General features: G+C 37.6%; 1 protein-coding gene across 8 annotated transcripts in view; it reads left to right on the forward strand.

Moving 5' to 3' along the window:
• The window catches only part of TPK1 (thiamin pyrophosphokinase 1), a 303,903-nt gene that overhangs the window by 144,236 nt on the left and 134,929 nt on the right, over window positions 1-24,738 (forward strand). For all 8 annotated transcript variants that reach the window (XR_010362112.1, XR_010362120.1, XR_010362108.1 and 5 more), the window contains exon 4: window positions 2,075-2,147. Coding sequence is in view for 3 of the 8 variants with exons in the window: in XM_064419485.1 (XP_064275555.1) it covers window positions 2,075-2,147 (73 nt within the window). In the remaining 5 variants the exon portion in view is untranslated. The remainder of the gene's footprint in view (window positions 1-2,074; window positions 2,148-24,738) is intronic.

Genomic DNA, 24,738 nt, shown 5'->3' on the forward strand with positions numbered 1-24,738 from the left:
GCCTGTTCCTTCTGCTTGAAAAAATTCAAACTCGTTTTTTATTGGAAATTGTTGCACTTTGGTTGAGAACAAAAGCTTTGAATGAGCACTTGATTCTTAAAAGACACTTTTTTTTTTTTTTTGGCTAATTCTTCTCCCAGTTATATCTCTTGAAGCATTCAGGAGAAATAGTTGATTACTTAAAAGCACTGCGATTTGTAGCTGCTGTAGAGAGGGAAAAAAAAAAAAAAAGAAAACCACTTTTGGATTTATATATGGCATTATAGTAAGATAACCAGCTTTTTCATCACAGTGGATGTCTTATGTCATACCAAGCTAGCATTCCATCACAACTGGCTGCTATTCTTCCTGCCCAGCCTCCTGGAACACCTCCAGGGCTTGCATTCAGGGCCTCCACTGAAATGCCTAGAGTGAGATTACATTTTGTGGGTCTGTTTCAATCAGGAAAAAATAATTATAAAATAACAAATTGAAAGAGAATACCTGCAAGTTTTTAGGCTTGTTGTATTCAGTAAATATTTCATTAGGGAGCTCATGGAAAGGTGAAAACCAACTATTTAAATTTTAACTTTTGAAAATGTGGTATTTTTTGTACTTTGGAAAAGTCAGTCTTTACAGTGAAGGAGCAAACCTAATTTTCTGTTTAGTTTTGAACCATACTGATGGAAGCATATGAAACAGAACACTGAAGCATTTGTGTTTCTCCTACTTGATTCCTGTGTCCTCAGTCAAACCTGGTGCAGCAGGGACTGCCCTTCTCACTGCAGTGTGTGGGACCATCACTTCTGGAGGGATTATTTTTAGAACATATAGTTTTATAACAACCTTAGTAATGGTGGAGAGCAGGGAATTTGAAATGCCATAGTTGCACATGACTTGCACATAACTCACAGCACTTGTACTTACCAGCTTCTATTGGCGCAGCTTTCAGTTTTCAAAGAAAATGGTTGCCAGTGACCAAGTGTCTCTTTTGAAATCTCTGCACAGACACAGAACATGAGATTTTTATAAGTTTTACTGATAAGAGGAGTTTCTAGACCCTGCAGCATTCTTCTGAAATCATGTGGCACAAAAAATATGTCCCAATATACTCTGCTCAATTCCCTGTAATACAATTTAAGCTGGAAACTAATTTGCTGATGAACTGTCATCCCCCTTGTAAAGTATGGTAGCCATGGATGGAGTTAACTAAAGTCACAGCTTTACTTTCAAAACTCAGTGCAGCTTTATCTATTGAAACAGTGGAAACACTCTCTCACCTATCAGCTGCTTCTTAAAACTCAAGAAATTGTGCAAAATGGAAAGCTGTGTTGAGTGTTTTGGGGGGCATTGATATTCATTCAAAAGATATTCTTACAATGTTCTTGCTATAGCACAGGGGAAGTTTCCTTAGGAATTTGACACAAATGTATATAATAAATATTTTTAAGAATTCTGCAAATAAAAAGCTATATGTGGCAAGATAAGATAAATATCACAAAATTATTTCTATGTGCTTTGCAGCAATATTACTGTACAGATGACATTTAGGAGCTGAAATTAAGTCCATGTGAGTTAAAAATCACTGGGCATTTGGCTTCCATATTTTGGGAATATTGTTAATAACAGAGAAGAGTAGAAACAAGATGACATCACTAACAACTAAAATACAAATCCTTGAAACATTTATGGCATACCAGATGTCCAAGAAGCATCATCATCTTCTGACAAATGATATCCTCTGAGGCTTGATATACAGCACTCAGATATGCTATTTCAAACACTTTGCTGACTGAATGATACATTTGAAGGATATTTGAAAGTTGTCTTTCTAGGACCAGACAAATACTGGAGAGATATATAAGCATCTAAGCAATGTGCATCTCCCTCAGCAAAGGGACAACAGATTTCCCAGTTTTACATTTTGTTTGTTACCTTTTTTTGTATCACCTCACATCAACTTGTTTTAACATGCTTCTAAAGAACTCATATTCCTTTAAGAAGATTAATGCTTGTACCTCAAAGTACTCTTGAGAAAATAAATATAGTAAGATGGATTAATTTTTCATTTCACTGCTCATTGCTTTTCTTTCAGCTTCTTGCCTGATTACATCAGTGGTGATTTTGATTCCATTCAGCCTGAAGTCAAGGAGTACTACAAGGTCAAGGTAAATTAAATCCCTTTGAGTTTTTCTGTGATAGAGCATTGTAAAATCCAAGCCATTAGTGCTTCAGTTGGTCATGAAGTGATTCTGGCTTCATTGCTTCCTTTGAGGCTTCAGTTGTAAACACCTGAGAAGCTCAGGAGTTGTGCTTTGTGGTACTGTACTAAAATAAACACAGGAAGTGCAGTACTGCCAGAATCCTGTGTGAGTTTTCATAGTATCAGGTGATGAAATAGATCATATGGTGGTAGAGATTACAGCATCTAGAAACTAGGATAAAACTTCCTGAAAAATCTGTGACTTCTTTTGTATGGTGAGATACAGAGAAATAAACATTAACTTACCATCATTCCCACCTGGTGGGTATCCACATACTTTCTAGAGAGAATTTCTCTGTATGCTATTTGTAGGATATGACTTTACCTTTTTAGAGGAAAGCTGCAGATGGAGAAATCTGTCTCTTTCCTCACCCACTGAAGCATTGAATTACAGTCAACTACTTCTGCTACACTGGTGGAGTGACCTCATTGATGAGTTATTGGATAAATTCCTGCTTGTGTTAATTTATTTCCAGTGAGCAGCATAATTGTAAACTCACTTTTCTTAGGTCTTAGGGCTCAAAGTTCTGCCTTTACCTGACTCTTTGGTATTTAACACTTCACCTGCCTACTTGTTTAGGCTTTTGTGATAAGCACAGTTCTTCACCCTAGCATCTTGGACAGCAGGCTTCTGCAAATTCAGAGATTGCCTTGACAGGCAAGCTTACCTTTGCAGCAGGCTGCACTTGCAAGAGGAGTGTTTGACCCTTCTGAAGTAGTTGACTTAGTCTGCTGCTGATTCATGTATAGGAATGAAATTTGCCTAAAATCTTTCCTGATGGACTTGGGATCAAATGGTTAGAAAAAAAGGTTTCAAACTGTGAGGGGAGGGCTGGAGGAGTGTGTAGAGCAGGGTTATATTCTCTCTCTGGGCCCTGTGGGGTTTTATTTCCATATTCTACCCCATTTTTTAGGATGGAGAAGTGTGTGGTGGCTGTTCATCTCTAGGAGAACCTCAAGAAAAATGCTCAGGAATCTAAATTACAGCTCGGGAAGTGAAAATAGGATAAAAAGCTTTGGGTTAATATTGTTCACTACAGACTGAAAATTCATGATATGTGAATAAATGAATCCAAGAAGTATTTGGACAGCAGTCTTGGGCACATGGTGTGACTCTTAGGGATGATGCTATGCAGGACTGGGAGTTGGATTCACTGATCTTTGTGGGTCCCTTCCAACTCAACTTCTTCTGTGATTCTGTGAGTCTGTAAAAGGAGAAACTGCAAAATTATCTGCTCTGTTTGGCATGGGCGTGGGCAAGCCCCAACACCAACACAGGCTGGGGGATGCACAGATCAAGAGCAGCCTTGGGGAGAAGGACCAGAGGGTACTGCTGGATGAGAGTCTGGACATGACCCAGCCATGTGCACTGACAGCCCAGAGAGACAAAGGTGTCCTGGGCTGCCTCCAAAGCAGCGTGGCCAGAAGGGTGAGGGAGGGGATTCTGCCCCTCTGCTCCTCTCTGTGAGACCCCACCTGCAGTGCTGCATCCAGAGCTGGGGTCCCCAGCACAGGAAGGACATGGACCTCTTGGAGTGAGTCCAGAGGAGGACACCGAGATGATTAGTGGGGTGAAGGGATCAGGAGATGAGGAAACACTGAGAGAATTGGGATGGTTCAGCCTGGAAAATAGAAGGCTTCAGAGTGACCTAATTGCAACCTTTCAGTACCTGAAGGGAGCATAAAAGAAAGATGGAGACTTTTTACAAGAGTATATAGTGACAGGACCAGTGGGAATGGCTTCGAATTGATAGTAGGTTTAGTTTAGATATTAGGAATATGATGAGGGTGGTGAGACACTGGAAGAGGTTGTCAAGAAAAGCTGTGATTACCCTACCCTTGGCAGGGTTCAAGGCCAGGTTGGTGGGACTCTGAGCAACCTGGTCTAGTGGAAGGTGTCCCTGCCCATGGAACTTGGATGTTCTTCAGAGTTTCTTCCAACCTGAATCATTCTATGATTATGCAATTAATGCTTATATGGAACAGCATGCTGGTAGGTAGCTAAGTCCTAGCAAAGAATTCAAGTTAAGGATCATTCAACAGAGAGAGGGGAGATCGAAGAGGCAGGAGGTGGAAGAATACAGTAGGTATTAATGACCCTTTTTCAGAGGGGTTACTTTTCTGACCATAGCATCCTTTTTGTCAGCTAAGTTGCATCTTACTGGTGTTGCGCAGTTTACATCTTCTCTATGAACACAAAGTGAATCTTTCTGCTTCATACAGAGTTAATGCATCTGTGTAAGGATTGAGCTGATAGGCTGCAAAGGAAGAAGTAATGAATCAGGATTTGAAGGTGTAATGAACAGCATCATCTAGACTAAGAATTCTTGCCTGGGGTCTTCATACAAGACTGACGAAAATGCAGATAGACTTTAGAATTTTAAGTTTGCTGTACATAGTAGAAAAAATAATTTTTTGCATTTTTAAATTAACTTCCCATAGTCAGAAAACTAGAATGGTAAGTATGGGTGAGTGTCTAAGGAGATCTTGAGCAACAAATGTAATAAAACACAGGAACTGGAGAGAGGTGTATATTTCTTCTCTTATAAAGCATCTTATTCGTTAAAGCACCCTCTGTAGTCCAGACAATTTCCAAAGTCCCTGTCTTTTGAGAATGCTGGATGTGTTCATGACCCAAAAATACTAGCACTGCTTAAAACAGGCTGTGGGAGAACTTCAGGTGAGTAGATCAGTGTAGCACCATTGATTTTAGGGAAGCATCATGTTGTCAATTAGGGTTGCTTCCCATACTATCCTTCCTTACTCATGTGCACATTACACCCAGAGACCAAGGTAAGCCACTATCATTACATAATATTACTGTATTGTTTCAAATATTCTCTTTTATCATTTTTTAAATCATTTTATAAAGGCTACCTATAATGGCAGAAATTAATGCATTGTGGCATTTTCTACCTATCTGAAGATATCCTGCCACTGCTTAAGAGTTACTTCATAGTAAAGCTTATGGATGTTAATTACTGAGCTATAAAACATAATCATGTGCAAGGGTTTGTGTTAAAGATAGCCCAGTGTAGTGCTGGGTAAGTAGTGGGATGTATTAAACTCAGTGCAGGAAACTAATTGCTTTGGAAAGCATTGTCTATAGCAGTTGTGTCATCATCATGGCACAGTAACAGCCTGACTCTTCATCACAGCAGATTCGTGCCAGGCCATTGCTCCTGGACTTGGAAGGTTTTCTACCTCATTTAAGTGATGAAAGCAGGGAGATCTTTGTCACTACAGGAAGACATGGCATACAGATTCCCAAAGCCAAGGGGTTTTACTGTATGGGCTGCATTTAAGCCAGTTGTTCTGGTGTTTTTATTTGAGTAGGGATTACAAAACAAGTGTTTCCATTTTCCCTTTAGGAGGACAATCACTATTGTATTGGGGAATCTTATTTAAACAAAGTTCATAGGCATGAAGCAAATAAATCCATTTTATCTCTATTAGGTGTCATATGCCATAGTGAAGAGACGTAAAGGCATAAGTTCTGCTTTGGAAAATAACTGTAACAGACATGTGAGTGGGATGTGTAACTGAGGAGCTAGGCTTTCCTTTTGGGAAAGAATAAGTAAGCATGTGTCAGAGGTTATTCAGCTTTACATTTTATTTTCTGTGGTCTTGGTTTTGCCTGATTGGCTTGTCAAGGATGTACTTGTAGTCTTCTGTTAAAACTTATTGAAATATTAGAGATTATTTCCCCCATTTCTTAGAGTTAAATAATGTTAAAACTGGATAAAACTGCACCACAACTGAAAATGAAATGTCATATTTAAAATTTCTTTCTAAAATCATATTGCACTATAAATGAAGGATAAAGAATAGCAATTTAGTACTCTTTATTCTGTGTATTTTCTGTCATTGTTAAAATAGAAATTCAGAAGAGATTTTGTACTTTCATGATAAATATGCATGTTCATGTGATCCCATAATAGATGCACTGGCATTCTTTCTCTGTACAGTCTGAAGTGCATTGGAAATGACACTGCACAAAGCAGGGAGGATTTGTGGTGATATTTCTGTCATTGGAGTTTTATCCTTTTCTTGCTTTAGCTGAATGTTTCTATTATTGAAACCTTTTAAACATTGCTTTGAAGTTAAAGCAGCCATTTGTATTGTTATGCCTCAAACAAGGTTCTGTTTCTGAAGTCTTAAGTCCAAAGACATTATCTAAAATTACACCAAATCTGTACTTACGCCTAGAAGCAGAAGGTTGAATCCAATGTTCTTTGAAATCCAGGCTATGCTATTTATTAAAAATCCAGTTTGGCTTTTCCACCAAGCAAACTTCATGTGCCTTGAAAGGCTGCTGCACACTTAGTAGGCTCTACTTCAGATCTGTAATTAAATGCTGTGAATTTATTTATAAATCCATTTCTTTTCCTGTTCTTTTTTTCTTTTTAAGTCCTGTAGAGCTGCTTATTCTTGCAGGCAGTTCTGCACCTGTAGCACTTTCTCTTTCCTATTTTCATTTCCAAGGCTAATGGTTATCAGGGCTGTAAAAAGGTTTAATAGGTAGGGTGTAGGTATTGTATTTTTGTTCTGTGATGATGCACCTATAATTAGATTTACAAAATGTATTGGTAACACTGATGTAGTGCTTTTATGTCTCTCTAACTTCTACACTTTCTGGATAAACTGCACGTTTTAGGCCATGTTTCCTGCTTGCTTTCCAAGGCCAAACATTTTAATAATTTTATGATATCACAATGTTAATTTATTTGCTTGAGTTATATTACTATAATTTAAAACAAAGAAAAACATTCAGTTTTTATGTGCCTTTTTTAATTTATCTTTTTTTTATTTTTTTATTTTATCCCCAAATGTTACTTTTTTTCCTAGCACTAATTTTTAATACAGGATAAGACTTCAGATATTAAAATGCTTGACTCATTTACAGCATTCTTGTTAGACTGAACAGTTATCTAAGAAAAACATGGTTCATTTTAGGGCCTGGTTGTTTCAATGTTTCAGAAGGAACTCTAAAATTTGTGCAAGTGGATCTGAAACAATTCACTCTTGCTGTTGGGCTGCCTACTTCTGCTTGACATTCACTGCTTAAGCTTCCAAGCAATCCCTTGGTTAATATGTTCTGCTGACAACATCTTTGGCAAGTATAAAAAATGCTGTGACTACCTCATCTCTGCTTCTGATATGTTGAGGGTGCCTGGTGCCACCTGGACTTGGATCCAAGCTGTAGTTTTTTTGTATTGATGTACACTTATTGAAAAATGAGTCTTAGTGTCTTAATATAGATAGAGGTTCATCAAATCAAAATTATTTATAAATCTGATTTGGTCCTGCAATTAATAGTTCAAACTTTGTATTACTGTATATGCAATTTAGGATTTTAGACTGGAAGCTTTCCGATACCTGAGTCATGTGATTATTCAACAGGAGCTTTCACAAATGGTTCCATTCTTGAATAGTACGTCAGAGGTCTTGTCAAGATTGTGTTTTCAAGTGACTTGTCTAGGTGAATCTGGTTATGTGGATTTCTTATTCATGCTAAATGAAAGTAACAATATCTCAGTGTTCCAGATATGTCATAAATTTTTAAGAGATTCTGTGCTTGGTGGCACTTTTGTAAAGGTGAACATGACAGACAGTCACACTAGGTCAGATCAAAGGTTCATTCAACTGGGCCAGAACAGAATACTGTTGAAAGCAAAAGTATGCACAGTGGGGTTTCTGTAATACCGTTTTTCATCATGCTCTAATGTATTGCTTAAAGATTTCCTACGTCTTTGTGTTTAATATCTTCATAGATTGATTTGATTTTCACCAAAATTAGTCTACTCCCTTTTCTTCACACTACATTGATGAGAATGCAAGTATTCACCAAAAAACCCACAAAAAATCCTCAAAAAACAAAACAAAATTAACTGAAGCAAACAAACGAACAAATCCTTGGCTATGTGTTCCCTAGTTTGTTTGCAGTTAAAAAAATCTGTCTTTGGGTTGTTTTTTTGGCTTTGAGCTTTATTTTTTGATAGTTATATTTGAGTATTTGAATTCTTGTAGTGTGATAAAGAGTGGATAAATATGCATCAACCACGTTTTCAGTGCAGTTCTGCTTGTATTGGAATGATTGTCCCTAATGACTCACATTCCCATAGGTATGTAGGGGTGTGTGCACAACTAAGCCAGTGAAATATGGCATATGCCATCAAATTTACAGTTTAAAATTAAGTACAGCCTGTACAGATGTTTTATGTCCTGCTGAGTTAATATATGAAAAATGTCTGATAAGTCCTGTTGAAAAGAATTTTTCTTAAAGAAAAGGATTTCAGGAGCTTGAATTGAGTTATTCTTTATATGCCTTTAAAAAACAATCTCCAAAAATTATCTGTCCATGTACTGGATCACTCTTTATGCTTTCTCTAAGGTAGCCGCTTACAAAAAACTGTATTTTTTTAATGTGGATGAGATTTGGGAGGAGTGGGTGGGGAAGTCAAAACAAATTCAATTATGCAGGCCTGCATCTTTCTAAGTAATGTGTGTTCTTTCTATCTGAGTTGCACATCACTCCTTTTGAACCTGAAGAAACAGCTAAGTCCTACTTCTGTTGTAAGATGTAATATCAGTGAGATTCTTGTAGTTTTGAGGTCATTGAGAGCTACTATATATGTTTATTAGAGCCCAAGTCAGTCCCTAATTTACACAGGATATTTGAAAATTTAATTTGGCCAAATTCTCATTCCTTAAAAAAAGTATTACTCTATTTTCCTTTGCAGTATTTTGCAGCTTGTAATTTAGCTTTTGGAGACAGTATACAGAAAATTAAGAGATCAAACTTATATTTGAGATGGTTTGTCTTTCTTTTCCTTAGGTTTGAAATTACAATTATTTCCTCATTATAAGTTGCTTGCTTTCTTCTTGCAAGTGCTTTAGCTGAAGCTCAGCTGCTTGACAGTAGAATATGGAAGAAAACAGTGCACCATATAACAAAAATGATGGTGGTGGTATTTTAGTCTTGCATCCAATTTCAGTTTCATATTATGTTGCAGTATAAGATTTATTTCTCCCTTCCATTGGTTATGGCCCGAGGAGGGGAAAGGGTAGAATCTATATTGCATTAGACATTTGAGTTACTTTCAAGAGTTTTAAAAAATTTAATCTGGTGTTAATCTCTGAAGGAAGTCATTACTCTGATCTGTCAGCCTGTGATGGAGAAAATAACAGAAAAGTTAAAAAAATAGAAATGCATTGAATGAACTTCATTTACAATGCAAGGAATAAAAAAGGTATTTTAAACAATGACAGCTTAATCTGGAGAAGGAAATTGAGCAGTTATTTTGTGATTAAGCCTCTTCACACAAAAGAGACAACTTTGATATGGTACTAGAGGCTGAAGACTCAGATTATAGGTCATTTTAGATGTAAATGGAATTTATACATCCTTTTTTTTTTTTTTTTTTTGGAGAGAATTTAAGAGAAAATTGTTCTTAGAGCACAGGTCTCAGTGCCCTTGCCTATGGACTCCTAATTAGAACAGACTCCAGCAACGCCTGCAGAACCCACAACCTCATAGCTAACCTCATAGCTCATCAAATGTTCCTGTAAGCTCAAGTTCAGCCCAAATGTCCTGCGGGATTTATGACCTTGATTCTGTTGTGTGGCAGCTCACAAGCTAGCCAAAGCACAATCTGGGCAGAAACAGGTACTCAAACATGATCATTGACCAAGAAAAACCTAAAAACCTGATGTCGACATTTTTAAGTATTTTTAGAAGCAATTTGTCAGCCTGTACAAATTATTCTATTGTGCATCTTGTCAAAGAGCAGTCAGCTCTCATTTGAGAAGCAGAGTGAAAAGATGCAATCTGTTGCTCATTTTGAAGTAGGAAGGTTTGTGGGTGGGCTGAAAGAGGAGGAAGAGGAGGAGGAATGCTTCTGACATGCTTTGAGGGGTCTGTAGTAAGTGTGGTGGAGAGTGCATTCCCTTGCTTTAAAAGGAGTGTGTAGGCTACTCTGGATCATTCTCCTTCACATCCAGACTCCATAGCCAGATTCACCAAGGCCACCATTGCCTTTGCTTCTTCATCTTTGATACAACTATGAACTTAAAAAGGCAACAAATTGGGACACATGACTGAGGGATGGCATGTCTTAAATTTCCAAAAAGTTGCCCAAGTGATACTTGTACTTCACATACAGAAATACAATTACAAAACCTCAAGGATGACAGTCCAGCTGGAATAAGGTTGGATTGGTTCTTTTTGAGTTCACACAAAAGATGAGTGCTCTACCAGCCACCAAATGGAAAAAAAAGAAAATTATGTGTAGTGTCCGAGTAGAGTTAAGCACTTTGTAGCTTTACAATGAGACAAAGAATGAGCTAAAGCTGCCAATTTTGCACTTGCCTGTGTTAGTTCACCAAGCCATGGAAGTTTAAGGTTATTTATAAACCAAGACAGAGGTAGAGTCCAACAGGAAAATTCAAGTGCAGCTAATGGGGCACAGATAGTTATTTTTACTAATTGAATTTTGAGTTGGTCAAAAACATGCAAAATACAAGGTCTGTTTTTATAGCTGCACTCAGTGCATGATGGTAAAAGTTACATTAAGGTACACCAAGAAGAAACTTAATTGAGATGTAATTTTTGAAAGAAGGTATTAGTGGCAGAGAAATACCATTACAGGGGGTGGAGGGGAAGGAAAGAACTTCAGTTCTGGCAGCTTTAGTTACAGCTGGGCAAGGAAATTTCTGCAAATTGGAGCATTTCTCATACTTACCTTTCATGGTACTTTCTCCTTTTATTTTTCTGACTGTAAAATACTTTTGGACCCTTGCTGTTTTCCCTGTCATCAGCAAGCTCATTTGAAGCTGTTCTGGTGTTTCAATTCCACTGTTTTCCTTGAGTGCTCAGCAGAGTCCAGTAAACAGGTCTTGGATGAAGCTTTGATAAGCTGACGTGCAGGAAAATCAGCTGAAATCTGTCCAGTCTTAAGATTGAGTTAGTTTGCATTCTGGTGTACTGTTGGATTCCCTTCAGCTGAAGAAGGTATGATGGTCTTTGATAAAAAGTTCTGCAAGTGAAGTACATTTGGAGTTATAATTAGAAATGGAAACAGTCCCTTATGACGTGAGTTAAGAGAGAAAAATTAAATGTTGGGGAGAGGAAAATGAGGAATGAAAAGTGAGGGAAAAAACAGAGACTCTTTAAAAAGTTAGGAAAAGGTAAGCATTTTAAGAGAGAAAAATACAGGTAGGAGCAGAAAGAAGGAAAGAGAACTGGATAGAAACAGAAAAAATTCCCAGACACATCAGCAAATTAAATCTGCTGTCACTTTTTTGCGGTTGTGAAGAAGTGACTGGGATAAAATAAGCACACACACATGGATACCATATTTTTTTAATCTAAAAGTAAGATTTTCAGTTTATTATGAAGGAGTGCAGAGTGGTTGGTTTTGGTGGTTTTTTGTGGTTTTTTTTTGGGGCGGAGGGGTTGTTTGTTTGTTTGTTTTTGAAATCTTTTTATTTGAAGTTAAAATAGGACTTTAAATATGTTTATTCTATCCTTGACTAGGCTTTGATGGGAGAGAGTCATCTATGAAGAATAAAAATCCTACAAGGAGCTAAAAATGTAACAAACCACAATGAAGGTTTGAATGTATTTACAGTAAATTTGCAGGTGTAAATTTACTTTGCAGTTAATTGATAATAACCCTTTGAGTCATAAATTGTCAACTCACCAGAAGTTGCTGGTTAACATTACCAGAACTCAGTTAGCCAGTTAACAGTCTTTGGGATTTTAAGATACATTTCCTAGTGGAAATATTAACAGTTACAATATCACAGGTCAACTTCTATTATTTTCTCCCACTCATAAAATAAGAGAGAGGGTTGAGGAGGTCTGGCACTTCTTTAGGTGTTTTTCCTTCTTAAGAGCTCCACTGAGATTCCAAAAGAGCTCTGGTCCCACCTGAGTTTGAGCAAGTGTGATGTGGTGTGAGGGGCAGGGTGTTGCAGGGAACGTTTTTCTCAGCAACAGTGGAATCAATTCACACATATTCCAACTAAAAAATGTGTTTTGCCTGATCTTGGACAGGGATGGGGAGAAGTTTTCAAATACTTTTTGTAATTTTTTGTGTTTGGACAAGCTAACTCCTCCTTTTCCCAGGCAGTTACAGATTCAAGCACATGCTGTTCCTTTACTTACTGAATTTCTATATGCTTCAGTTCTTGTGCCACCCTCATTTGCCTGCCTTGGCTGTGGTTTGCAGCCTTGGGCTGCATGCAGTGACTGCCAAAGAGCCATTCCCACAGTATAGGAATAGTTAGAAACAGTCCAGCCAAAAGAGACAACTTTCTTCCCTCATTTTACCATTTCTATGGATTTTCACATACCCTGAAATGCAAATAGCCCATTGTGGCCTGACTCAGTTTCTTTCTGCTTTGATCCCCTTCTGTGGAAGAGCACCCTTCTAGCTGTGAACCTTCAGCATTTCAGTGCCTTAAATGCAAAACAACCTTCTTGCTTCACCGGACAGTCTTTCCAAACACTTTTTCATCAAAAATAATTGTTTTCTTCCAATTGACTTCAGTTTGTGATGAAGTGTTTATTTTAGTCCTTAGCATTAGGCTTCCAGGTAAAGTGTAATGCCATGCAGCAGTGTCCTGGTGTGAAATGCTGTTCCCATCCAAGTCAGTGCCAGTTACTCTAATTGTGGGAGGATTTTCAGGATGGATCCTCCCCAAGCCAGCCATATGCAGAGAGAAGGCCAAAAGCCATGGTAAGATCTCAGATAATTTCTTAGAGTTAATAAAAGGAGGTAATTGATAAATTTTCAGCTGATTTAGGAGAAATTATTTAAGACATATTTGTGACAAATGGTGAGGCTTTCAGGATTTTGTACAGGGAAATAGGGTACACAGCTTTAAGAGTGAAAGTCAGTGATTCTCCAGTGGTTGTGTCCTCCTGTACAGAATGCAGGGCAGCCTCGTGTAACATTTTGATGTGTCAGTGCTATGTCTCAATGCCTTTGCAGCTCTGAAGTTTGAGCAGATTCATAGAGTGAGAATGAAAGTGATATGAGAAAGAGAGAATAATTGCATTTGACATTTTTTGACAAGTTCTTCTTGAACTTGGTTCTATATAGTGTGAAAAATATAAGTGTGAGTTGACAGCTTATAGATGCTTTGGGATAACTCAGAACACCCTGTGGCAGGAGAAGAATGTGGTGGACTGGTTAGATTTGGGAATGAAATAGTATGAAAAGTTTAAGGTCCCTTAGGGAGCACTATTTATCATTTATGTGATGTACTTTCAGTGGCAAAATCAAGATGTTTTGAAGGATTAGGGTAGATGTGATATGGTTTGATAAATTTTGGGGAAATTGGTAAAGATGAGGTGTCCCCATACCATATAACTGGTGTTTACACTGCCTCTCTTTTAGTTAAATTCACTTTTAAAGAAGCTGCACAAAAGGTACTGTAAGGTCCAATGCCTTCCAGTCCTGTTATCTGTTAATAGATCAGCTATTTCTTTTCACTACCGGCCATCCCACTCTCCTATCTTTTATTTTCTCACTATTTCCAGTGATTCACTAGTTTAAAATAATGGATCCTGAGACCTCTTGCTGAGAGTTTTGTCTGAGGTATGAATAAAGTAAGAGCATTATAGCTGGACAAAAAATTGGAGTTAAAACATGACAGGAGAGCCAGACTTTGAAATTTCTCCCTCAAAAGTGCATTAATTGAATGTATTTGTGTAATAATGAGTGGAGCAGTACACAGACATGCTTTCTAAATGTCTCCCATCCTTGGAAATTATATTGATGAGGCTATGAAATCCCAGACATTTCAACTCCAAATTGTGTGCCTGAGAGAAGGGAGCCCAACTTTGGTCTTTGATGACTCAGTGGAAAGGTGTTTAGGATGCAGTTAACTAGGACTGCAGGCAGACTGCAGGCAGTGTGATGAGACAGAAGGTCTCTTCCAGTTGCTATGCTGGCAGATAAGACAATTGTTGAAGTCTGCTTGTCAGACACTTGTGTGAGTATCTGATTTAGAAACATACAGTGCCATCTACCTACTTTTCAGCAGTTAATAAATATGTAGCCACTACCTTTTGCATTACTATCACAAATTTAAAAGAACAAACCTGATTTGAAAGATAAACCCACAGGTTTTATATTTCACTAAATTTATACATTTCTCTTTAAAGTAGACTTAATTGAAATTAATAATGTGGCACTTCCTTGATAAATCTGTCAGTTTGGCTTAAAATCATATGAAGTAAATTAAAAAGCTTTTTAAAATATGAACTGGTGAAAGTTAAGGGGAACAGACAGAACTGGCCACCTTACTAGCTCAGCATTTGAATCTAGAGTAAGCTAAAGAAGGTTTTGATAGGGGATTACTGTAGAGTCAAAGATTTTTTTATCATTATTATTATTTTATCGTAGTAATTTAATTTCAGTTCCATGCTTAGATTTGAAAAAAAGTAAAATGGTTTATTTTCTCTTTCAGTGTATGAATAAAAGTGAGTTATGAAATGATGATAAAGTACAGAAGGGCTTGGTGATGAGAAGTGATCAACATTAGCCCCTGAGTTTAACCAGTAAATAATTTATTTTTTCAAATGCAAAATGTGGTGAGATAAGCATATTTATGTCCCTGTAGCGTATTTATGTCTCTATGATATAAAATTGCTTTATTTAGTAAAGGGTAAAGACACAAACTGGGGGCCAGAGCTCGAAACAGAGAGAAGTACAATAATATGTGAATTGGAGTGGTAGTTGGTCAATATATGTAACCCAACTAGAAAATTGGATGAAGTCAGCAAGGACTAACTACAATGCTTTGTTGACTATTATACAAAAAACTTGGGAGCAAAATAGAAGTACTAAGGCAATTATTATTGCTATGCAGATAGATTTTTACATCTTTACTGGAAATACGGTGAAGTGGCAGGCAAGGATTAAATAGAGATATTACGTTATTAAAAAGAAAAGAAGGTTAATGTGAAATTACTTTGTATGTTTATGATGAACTAAAAATCAGGTCAGCTGGTTTGTACTCATGTTTATGGGCATGAGGGGGAAAAAATGCAATTTAAATGGTAAAACCCAGGTATACCTGATTGGTGGATGGCAGATAATATTTCAGCATGCGGTCTCTGAAGAAATGAGATTATGTATTATTTTTAATATTGTTCTGGTAGACAGTAAAACATTTCTGGTACATTTGGGGACCAAAGTAATTTCTGGACAGAATGATAAGAAGTTGGTTTGTGAACTGTGGAGATGAACAGTCTGTGAGGTCTGTACTTCAGTTTTGGGGGTTTATTTATAAATCTTATGTAACTGTATTTCAAAAGGAAAATGCCTTGAGAAATTGAAAACAGAAGGCCATCTGTAGAGGAGCTCTTGCACTAAACAAAGAGAAGGCAAATTTTCATCCCTTTTGTCTTTACAACTTCTACCTGGAACTGGTTTGCAAGGAAAAGGTAAAAGACAAGGAAGACTTCAAATATAACCATGTGAACTCTGAAAGGAAACTAAGAAGTGTGAAGAATCAAAGACGAGTAGGGATGATGAGCAAAAATACAAGGAATTTAGAGCTCTCTTCTGTCAGTTCCACCTGTAGCAATGGGTACTTACTTAGAAAATGCACAAAGGTGAAGTCAAACTGACTCATGAGGGCAGCCTGGTTATTGAAGAGAACACTCCATGGCAAAACAAAACCTGCCTAAAGCTTTGGGAAAGAGGACAAGAGAGGAAGTTGGGGGAAAGCACACTGGCTAACAGAAGAAGCACATGGAAGTGAAAATCCCTGTTGTTACCAGAAAGTGCCAGCTGTACACTGGGCAATAAACCTGCTCGAACTCCTGTTGCCATCCTACTTTGAAGAGAGATCTGGGTCAGGAGACTCAATATTCACATATGGCACAGAGCTCAGGCTCACAGTCACATGTGTAGGAGAAGATTCAATCTTAATGACACTGCAGATGTGCTATTTCATGGTATGACAGCAGCAGGAGCAGCAGTGATCCCCTGATGAAGGAAGGCTTCACAGGGAGCAGCAGGATTTCTCTCAGGGCCACTGCAGGTTTATTGTAAATTCAGGGCCGCTGACAAAGGAAGGAATGAGGAGGAGGAGGACTCCATGTTCTGAGAAGGCTAATTTATTACTTTTTTATGCTATATTACATTAAAGAATACTATACTATACTAAAGAATACAGAAAGAATGCTTACAGAATGCTAAAGAGATAATAATGAAAACTCGTGACTCTTTCCAGAGTCCCAACATTGGCCCTAATTGGCCAATGAGTCAAACAACTCACACCAGAGTCCAGTCAAGCAATCACCTTGGGTAAACAATCTCCAAACACATTCCACATGATCACAACACAGGAGAAGCAAATGAGATAAGAATTGTTCTTCTTTTCTCTGAGGCTGCTCTCTGCCCTTGAGCTTCCCAAGAGAAAAACCCTGGATGAAGGAATCATGTTCAGAGAATGTGAATGCCACACAGGTTTTATGTCATCATTGGAGCACCACATACATCTCTGAAAACCCGTCTCCAAAACACATGAATGTGAGACTGAAATAGGCTCCAAAAATACCTGCTAAAATGAGCAAGTCCACAGCCTTTTTTGTGGGAAAAGGCTATAAGAGCTTGTATTGTTTAGCCTAATGAAATAAAGGTAAAATAAATATATAAAGGGCTAAACACAAGTACTAAGATAAATAAAAAGGTTTTCATTTTAGCTCCATTCAAATAAAATCAGGTTGCAAATTATGTGTGCTATTATCCCTATATTGTAGTTGGGGGAGAAGTGGTTTTAAATAGATGCTAGAAAGTTTGTGAGAAAGTTTGTTGACTATTATACAAAAAACTTGGCAGCAAAATAGAAGTACTAAGGCAATTATTATTGCTATGCAGATAGATTTTTACATCTTTACTGGAAATACAGTGAAGTGGCAGGCATGGATTAAATAGAGATATTACGTTATTAAAAATAAAGAAGGTTAAAGTGACAAGTTTCTAATAATGGCACTGGATTAAATTTGATGAGACAGAAGCATCCTACCTTACCTAGATTTTAACTAAAATCTTTAACTGCTTTTAAAAATAGGAAATAGTGGTTTTGGTATTTTATTTTGATTCCAATTTCCATCTGAAAGCAGCCTGATTAAAAAAAAAAAAAGAAAGATGCAAAAATTAATAAACTGACTATAACCATATTTAGAGTTTTCTGGGGAGGTAAATGTGTCATTTAAGAATAATAACAAAATTGTTTTCTGGGTTGAGCTCATACTGAGTACCTACTGAGAAAAAGCTTTTCTGTTAGAAGATAATTTTTTTGTTTTCCTTTTTGGATGATCACTTTAGATACTTCTTTAAACTTGATGAAACCAGCTTGACTCTGAAGAAAAAATCCAGGCATATGGTTTTCAAGTTGTAACTCTAATCATTAGACATAAAGAGCACAGGTGATTGTTCTGTTTGCTTTCTTTTTAAACCTGTTTAATCTGCAATAATAAATAGTCTAGAAGCAAAACTGGATTTTACAATCATTGGGTTATTTTTCTTCTGTGTGTTTTTAATAGTCAGTTTAATGTGGCCTGATGTGATTTGCATCTGTTGTGGAAAAGGCTTGTATTTCATTTTAATGACTTCATTGGTAAATATGACAATTAATAAACTCAATCTTGTTTAAAAAATATGGTATAAGAATGGGTCTAAATTGAATCTTGATACCAACATTCCTTCTTCAGTATTGGCATATTGAGTTGATTGTTGCCACTAATAGAGTTCCAGGATTTTTTCCCCCAAATCAGATAGGCCTTTTGAGAGTTCCAAATGAAAAGTTCCTCTCCAGAGGAGAGTTTCACAAGGGCATTATTGATAGGACAATAGAAATTACTTTAAAGAGGGCAGGTTTAGATTAGATATTGGGAAGAAATTCTTTTCTGTGAAGATGGTGAAGCACTGGAATAGGTTGTCCAAAGAAGTTGTGGAGGCCCCATCCCTAAAAGTGTTTAAGGTCAGGTTAGATGAGCGTTTGAGCAGCCTCCTGTAATGGAAGGTGTCCCTGCCTGTAGCAGAGGGGTTGGAACTTGATGGTCACTAGCGTCCTTCCCTACCCAAATCATGTTATGATTCTCTTGGTGATTTTAAAGAATACAGCAAAAGGTAAAAGTAATAGGGGAAAAAGCAATATGTCCTAATTTTTTATATGAACATACATTTGATTCATAGATTGAGATCTTAGGCATTGTTTTCTATATATTCAATAAACTGACAATTTTAAATTTTACACAATTTTTTCTTTTTGATCATCATTTTCCTAACTGCTGATATGTGCATTGCAAGACATAACATTATATTTTTCAAGGAAAATAAGAATCTTCATACTTACAGAGCTGAAGCTTGCTTTTCACTTAGCTGTATGTACCAGTCCAGATGAGCAATTATTACAGTGAATGTGTTCTTTTCGGAGGAACTTCAAGCAGTTGTGCCTTTGAACCACAAAAGTGCAAACAAAATTTCAGATCAAATCTCCTGTTTGACCTCCAGACAAACCAGCCACTCCATTTCATGCAAATGTTAGGTAAGAAATTCAGACAATCCATCATACAGGACAATCGACAGATACGTTAATCTGATTATTCTAGATAAGTATCCTGAGCAGACTGTACTCAAAATTAAGTGGAGATGCATCTTTGGTGTAAACAGATGCAGATTTTTATCTGCTCTCTTGTGTCCTTCTATATCAAGCAGCTTCCACATCAAACATCCAGTTTGTCGTTATGGAGTGGGTTGCAAGCCTGTAGATGTGACTGGTATTTTAATGCTATTTATAATTGATGTTAAGTTTTCTCCACTGTAGAAACAGTGCAAAAAGAGGGAATGGTTTTTCCTTAATTAAGACAGGATTTGCTTAAAGAGTGGTCAGGAGGATAAAAAAGAAAATGACAGAAATATTGATCTTTACCTTTTGTTTCTTTTTATTTTTACTCAGTCAAATATAAAGTTTCTGTGCCATGCTGGTTCCAGAACCAAGTCAGTCTGATGTATATGGTTTCTGGTTGAATTGCAGGTTCCAGTGCTCCTGGCTAAATTCCCTCAAAGACACTACGATGTTTTGTCTTTCCTCCTGACTCCTTTTCTGCTGCCAGCACAGGCTTCCTTTCCAACTTTGAGGCCACCCTGATGAGGTGTCTGTCCCCTGGCATGTCTTTATCCTGATTGACCTGAATGCCTCTGCAGCATGACCCAGGGTGCTCCCAACCCTGAGAACGATGCAAAAGTCTCTGGTACAATTCTCCACAGAGCTGTCATGGAGGGATCACTGCTTGTGCGCTTGGGTTTCACTTGTCATATGCTGATAACGCATAGGCTTGGAATTATCAATAAAGGAAAACCCTTAGCAGCTGCCTGAGAAATACACAGAGTGTTTACAATTCAAAGTACTTCCAGAGCATTGCCATGCCCTTGACAATTGGGTACTATATGTAATTGTAGCATAATGTAATTATTCCAATAGTAATTTTTGTCACTCTGTATTATGGAAAGTAATAAAATCTGCTGTGTCTAATTTTTTATCCAGAAAAGCCATCTCTGTAAGTGAACTACTGAGAAGAAAAGCTACTGTTGTACTACAATCAGACAGTGTTTATGCTCCCTGCCCCTGCCTCCCTTGAGTGTTACTAATAGCTTACTTAAAAGCAGGTGCTTGATTCAATCTTGTCAGTGCTACTTTGCATCTCTGTATAGAAGAAGGATGGCCCAAGAAAAATCAGTAACAGAGGAGAGGATGTTGTTAGTTTAGGCACAGTTAAAGGAAACGGGATAGTGCAGATTTTCACTAGTATTTCAGTTTATCAGAGATGCCTTGCAAAAAACCTTTGCCCAACATTCCAAGGCCAATTTATTAACTCATTGATCCATGTCCATGTGTTTCTGAATACTTTGTTTCCCTCATCCCTTTTGCTTTATTGATTTCACTGTGCATCCTGCACTTTAGGAGTCAAATATATGATGTTTTTGTAATCATTTGTGGTGTCACAGTACCTATAAACCCCATATGTTTAGGTTTTATTCCCTGTCTTTGCCTCACTCATACAGGTAAAGTCTCTGGCTTCTAGCACAAGTCAGCTTGTGAAGAGGTTTACAGAGGCTGGTCAAGCACTCTGCCTTCCCTGTATGGTTACCTTTTGTTTGCCTCATTGAGTGCTTCTTAAGATTCCATTCACACATTGATGTTCTTTCACAGTCACTGGACTAACTGAGTAAAGGACATCCTGAGGGCTTATGTGGAGTGTAAATGTCTATATGTGTTCTTTCCTTCCCCTCTCCTTGCACTGGAATGTACAGTTCAGTACCAGACTAATTAGAATTTGGCTCAGTCTATTCCATCCAGTTGTCTCTTCTTAAGCCAAGCCAGAGGTTGGAGGCATCTTCCAACTGTTAAAAAGCATGGTCTTTGTGAGGATGAGTGACTCTCCTGCTGTCAGGGACAGAGGAACCTGGGAAACCAGGTTATCCCAGCTACTTGTCAGGCCAAGAGGCATCGACTCGGGAAATTCAGAGAGGTGACAGGACAGCTTTCAGCTGGAAGCCAGGGCAGAGAATGGATGTCATTGCAATGACGTTTTGTTTTGCTTTGGGGTGCAGTTGTTGACAGGGGCTGGCCTTTTCCACAGCCTGGCTGGAGAGCTGAGGTACTGCCGTTGGATCCTGTCTGCAGCAGCCCTTAACCAAAAGGTTTAGGCAGAGAAACTAAATTATGAGAAACAGAAATGAGCTGCTAGTGAATAGGGAAAGGCCATCATTGGGAAGAATTACATAGGTTGCTACTTTCCTAACAATTTGTTTATACTGTCTTTTTTCCTTTTCTGTAAATCTGGGACAGTGGTTAGTGAGTTAAAATTAGGGGAATCAAGTAACTGAATACTTGGAACAGAAGAGGAAAAATCAAGAGCTGGGTGGTAGGGCAGGAATATCCACTCAGATCATTTATTTCTGTCTTAGTCCCTGGAGATTTCCAGGGCAATAAGGGTTTCAGTATTAAATACCTATTAGGTTTGTGACTTTTAAAGGAAAGGAATTTGTGTAAGAGAAGCAGACAGTATATCAGCCTTCTCAGACATGGGCTCTACAGTGATTCGGAACACTTGCACGACTCTTATTGAGAGGAATGTGATATGTAAAAATAATTATCTGAGGCAAGAATTCATTATTTATTCAAAGCAGGTGAGATTCATTAAAAATGAAGTAGAAGATGAATGTGGAATGAAGCAAATCTTGGTAACAAATCCAGCTATAGTGTTCAGAACTCATACTGCCTTTGGACTTTCTTGGTTGTGTCCCCTGCTTTGCCAGCCCTAGAAAAGTCTGCACAGCAATGCCTTCCAGTGCATGTAGCTATTGTGTGCTTATTGACTCACAAATTCTTTATTTATATACAATGTTTCTAATCTTCCATGTCTTCAGAAAGAAGCAGCTGAATTCCTTCAAATATAGCTCTTTGGCCCTCAAATCTAAGTGGGTCTTTCAAAGAACATGGATGCCTCAAGTCTCCCAGACTAGAACCTGTTATTTACATCAGGGCTGGCATAACACCAGTAACAGAATGGAGATGAGAATTACTGTGCCCTCCTTGCAATGATCTGTACATAAAGAAACTCTACTTTGTTAGCTAAGAAACTTGGAGAAAATGGAATATATTCCTGAAGCAAAAGGAGATCTTGCTCTTAGTCATTCCAGCTCAGCAGGAGAAGGGCTCAGTTCAATGTTGCATCATGCAGAGCATAGGTGTTGGTTGAGTTCTGATTGCAGACCCTGGCAGGCACTCAGAGTATGGCACAAGAATTTGATTTTCAAGATGAGTTGCAAAAGATGTGGCTTGAAGTTGAACTTTACAGAAGGCAAGTGAATAAAATCCCCATCTCCATTTCTTATGTCAATTCAATTTTTTTACAGAGATGCTTTTCTGAGAATACAAAACAAGAATTCTGGGGGCTGAGAGCCCTATGCAACTACATCAAACATCCTAATGTTGACTAATAACAGCAATCTGTCATACAAACATATCAAAATTGGCTGTGCTTCATTGGTAATGTTAATCAGACTGCATGGCAGTACCTTCTGTCACCAAAATGACTTACAGTAAGTGTGCAGATATTATTTACGGTGACCTACTACTTCTTCTTGAATGAAGAATTCTCTTTCTTCTCACACATGATAATCTTGGCTCCTTTAAAAATGAGCTCTGTTCACTCTCAGACAAATTATAAGGAACAAATAAGTCGTTAATTAAAATGTCTGGAACTATAATGCTGCCTGATGTTTAATATTAGCTAAATTTTGGCTGAGCTTGCTGAGAGTAAAGGAAAATGCTGTACTGTCTGAAGGGATGTGTTATGGTCTTTTGCAAAACATACTGAACACAAAGTTTTTTCTTAATGCTATGGTCTTACTTAAATCTGTGATTTAGAATCTCTTCTACTTTCATTGTAACAATCTAGCCAAATCTTTACTTGCTTAATCATAATTTGAATGAAGTGATTACAGTGGTTTTAGGTTTTTTCCAGTGAGTCCATTAAAAACAATGTATTTTATGTTCCACTAGACTGCATTCAGATACCAATTTTTGTGTTAGACTGCCACAATCAAAAAAGCTGCTGATTTGAATTTCATTTGTATTACATGCACAAGAGTTGAAAAGAGTTAAAGTATCCAGGGAATAGAAATACTGACCACATACAATGTCTGGAAATATAATAGTAGTTTGTGAAGTTTACATCAAGAAGGTAGTAAATAATTGTCTTCTTTTACTTAATAATTATATATTTTAATCAAAAAAGCTCAGCTTTTGCTTTAAATCTGCTGCAAAATAATTTCCACTGTATATCTCCAATGTGATTCATTCAAATGAAGAAATAAGTGTGTTGCATACTTCCTCTGCTGTGATATTTTTATTTTTACTTGATGCAGCATGTAATTCTAGAATGCTTAGGTTTTTAATTTCCAAAGGAAGGAAAAGCTTCTATGGTAGCTAAAACAGGGAGGCAGAACAGATGACAATTGCTACCTTTTTAGGCTAACATCTTTGTGTAAAAGTCAGGGTAAAGAAACTAAATATCTAAGGAATTTTAGTATAGAGAAAGCACAGGTGTATATGCATAAAATTGTGGAGAAGAGATAGATGTTTGCCTCAAGTAGTTGTTTACCCAGTTAGGAAATGGCCACTTTACATGTGTGTGCCATAGGTTGCCTCTTGAGTGCTTGTTCACCTGTTTTCTCATTGCATGCCAAAAGAATAAATTCATTGCACACTTGCAGGACTGAGACAGAGCAAAACCTGCAAGACTGAGATGGAGAGAGGCCAGACCTTGCAGAACTGAGGTGAAGAGAGGTGAAAATCAAGCCTAAGACCCACAGAAGCTAGCAGCCATTTAGTGCCCAAATGTCTCTGACTGCTTGCCCAGGTCACACCAGATTCTCATGTCAGCGTAAGTGGCTGATCCCTTACTTGATGAATGTTTTGTCGGTGCCTTGATCTCAAGACAGTTTCCTTGTGAACATTTTGGATGTGGATTATAAAGCTGCAGGGTGCAATGTGTGGTAAAAGCAGGGCATTGTCTACATAAGCCGTGTGTGGACCTCTACTAATTAGATATAGAATGAAAGGTGAGTTTTTGCACGTATAAGGGAACACTATTAAGCATCTGAATGTGCTGTAATCTGTTGGCATTTTAGAACATGATCTGCAGCTTGAAAAGCAAAGCCTCTTAAAAAAAAAATTTTTGTGGTACAATTCAGGCGCAGGGTTGCCATTCCAATATGTAAGGAAAAGCACAATGAGTTCCTGCAAAAAGGAAAGCAGCTCTAATGCTTTTTGTCAGTAAAGAAAGGCTGCTTTCTATATAGCAGGTATTGGTTGTGTGTTTGCTTTACCTTTATATTTTGTGTGGATGCTAGGGATTTTAAAGCATGAATTTGAAGGAAGATTAGGAAAGAGATAAGAGTGTAACTGGCATCACATGGACTGGGGAGATACACTTATTTAATGCCTGTGTGCAAAGAGGGATATGGCTGAATAAAAGACTTAGTAAATATCAGGAAAAATACCTAGAGAAATCAGTTGTGGTATGGTAGTCTTGGGGTTTTTTCTGTAAAGAAGTAAAGCTTCTGAGGCTTTGAAAAATCTTTTAATTAAACTGAACACAACACGTGAGAAAGAACAGAGAAAAACTTTCTCTTTAGAGGTATGGACAGGATAACTTGAAGGTTAGTTTAATCTCCATAACTTATCATCTGATTAGTGTATATACATTGCCTTCTCACAGCAAATTCAAACCTGGAGAATGTCTAGGAAGTCTTTTCCTTGCAGCTGTCCTCATACCTTCAGAAGTGTCTGACAAATCTTTAAATGAATGGGTTAAAGGGCAGTCACTAGTTTTCATCTTTGTTTAAAACTGCTGTGCATGAGGAGCTTTTTGAGTGGTAGAATGAGGTGTGGCATTG

This window comes from Passer domesticus, chromosome 1 (genome assembly GCF_036417665.1).
Source record: "Passer domesticus isolate bPasDom1 chromosome 1, bPasDom1.hap1, whole genome shotgun sequence".
NCBI classification, from domain to species: Eukaryota; Metazoa; Chordata; class Aves; order Passeriformes; family Passeridae; genus Passer; species Passer domesticus.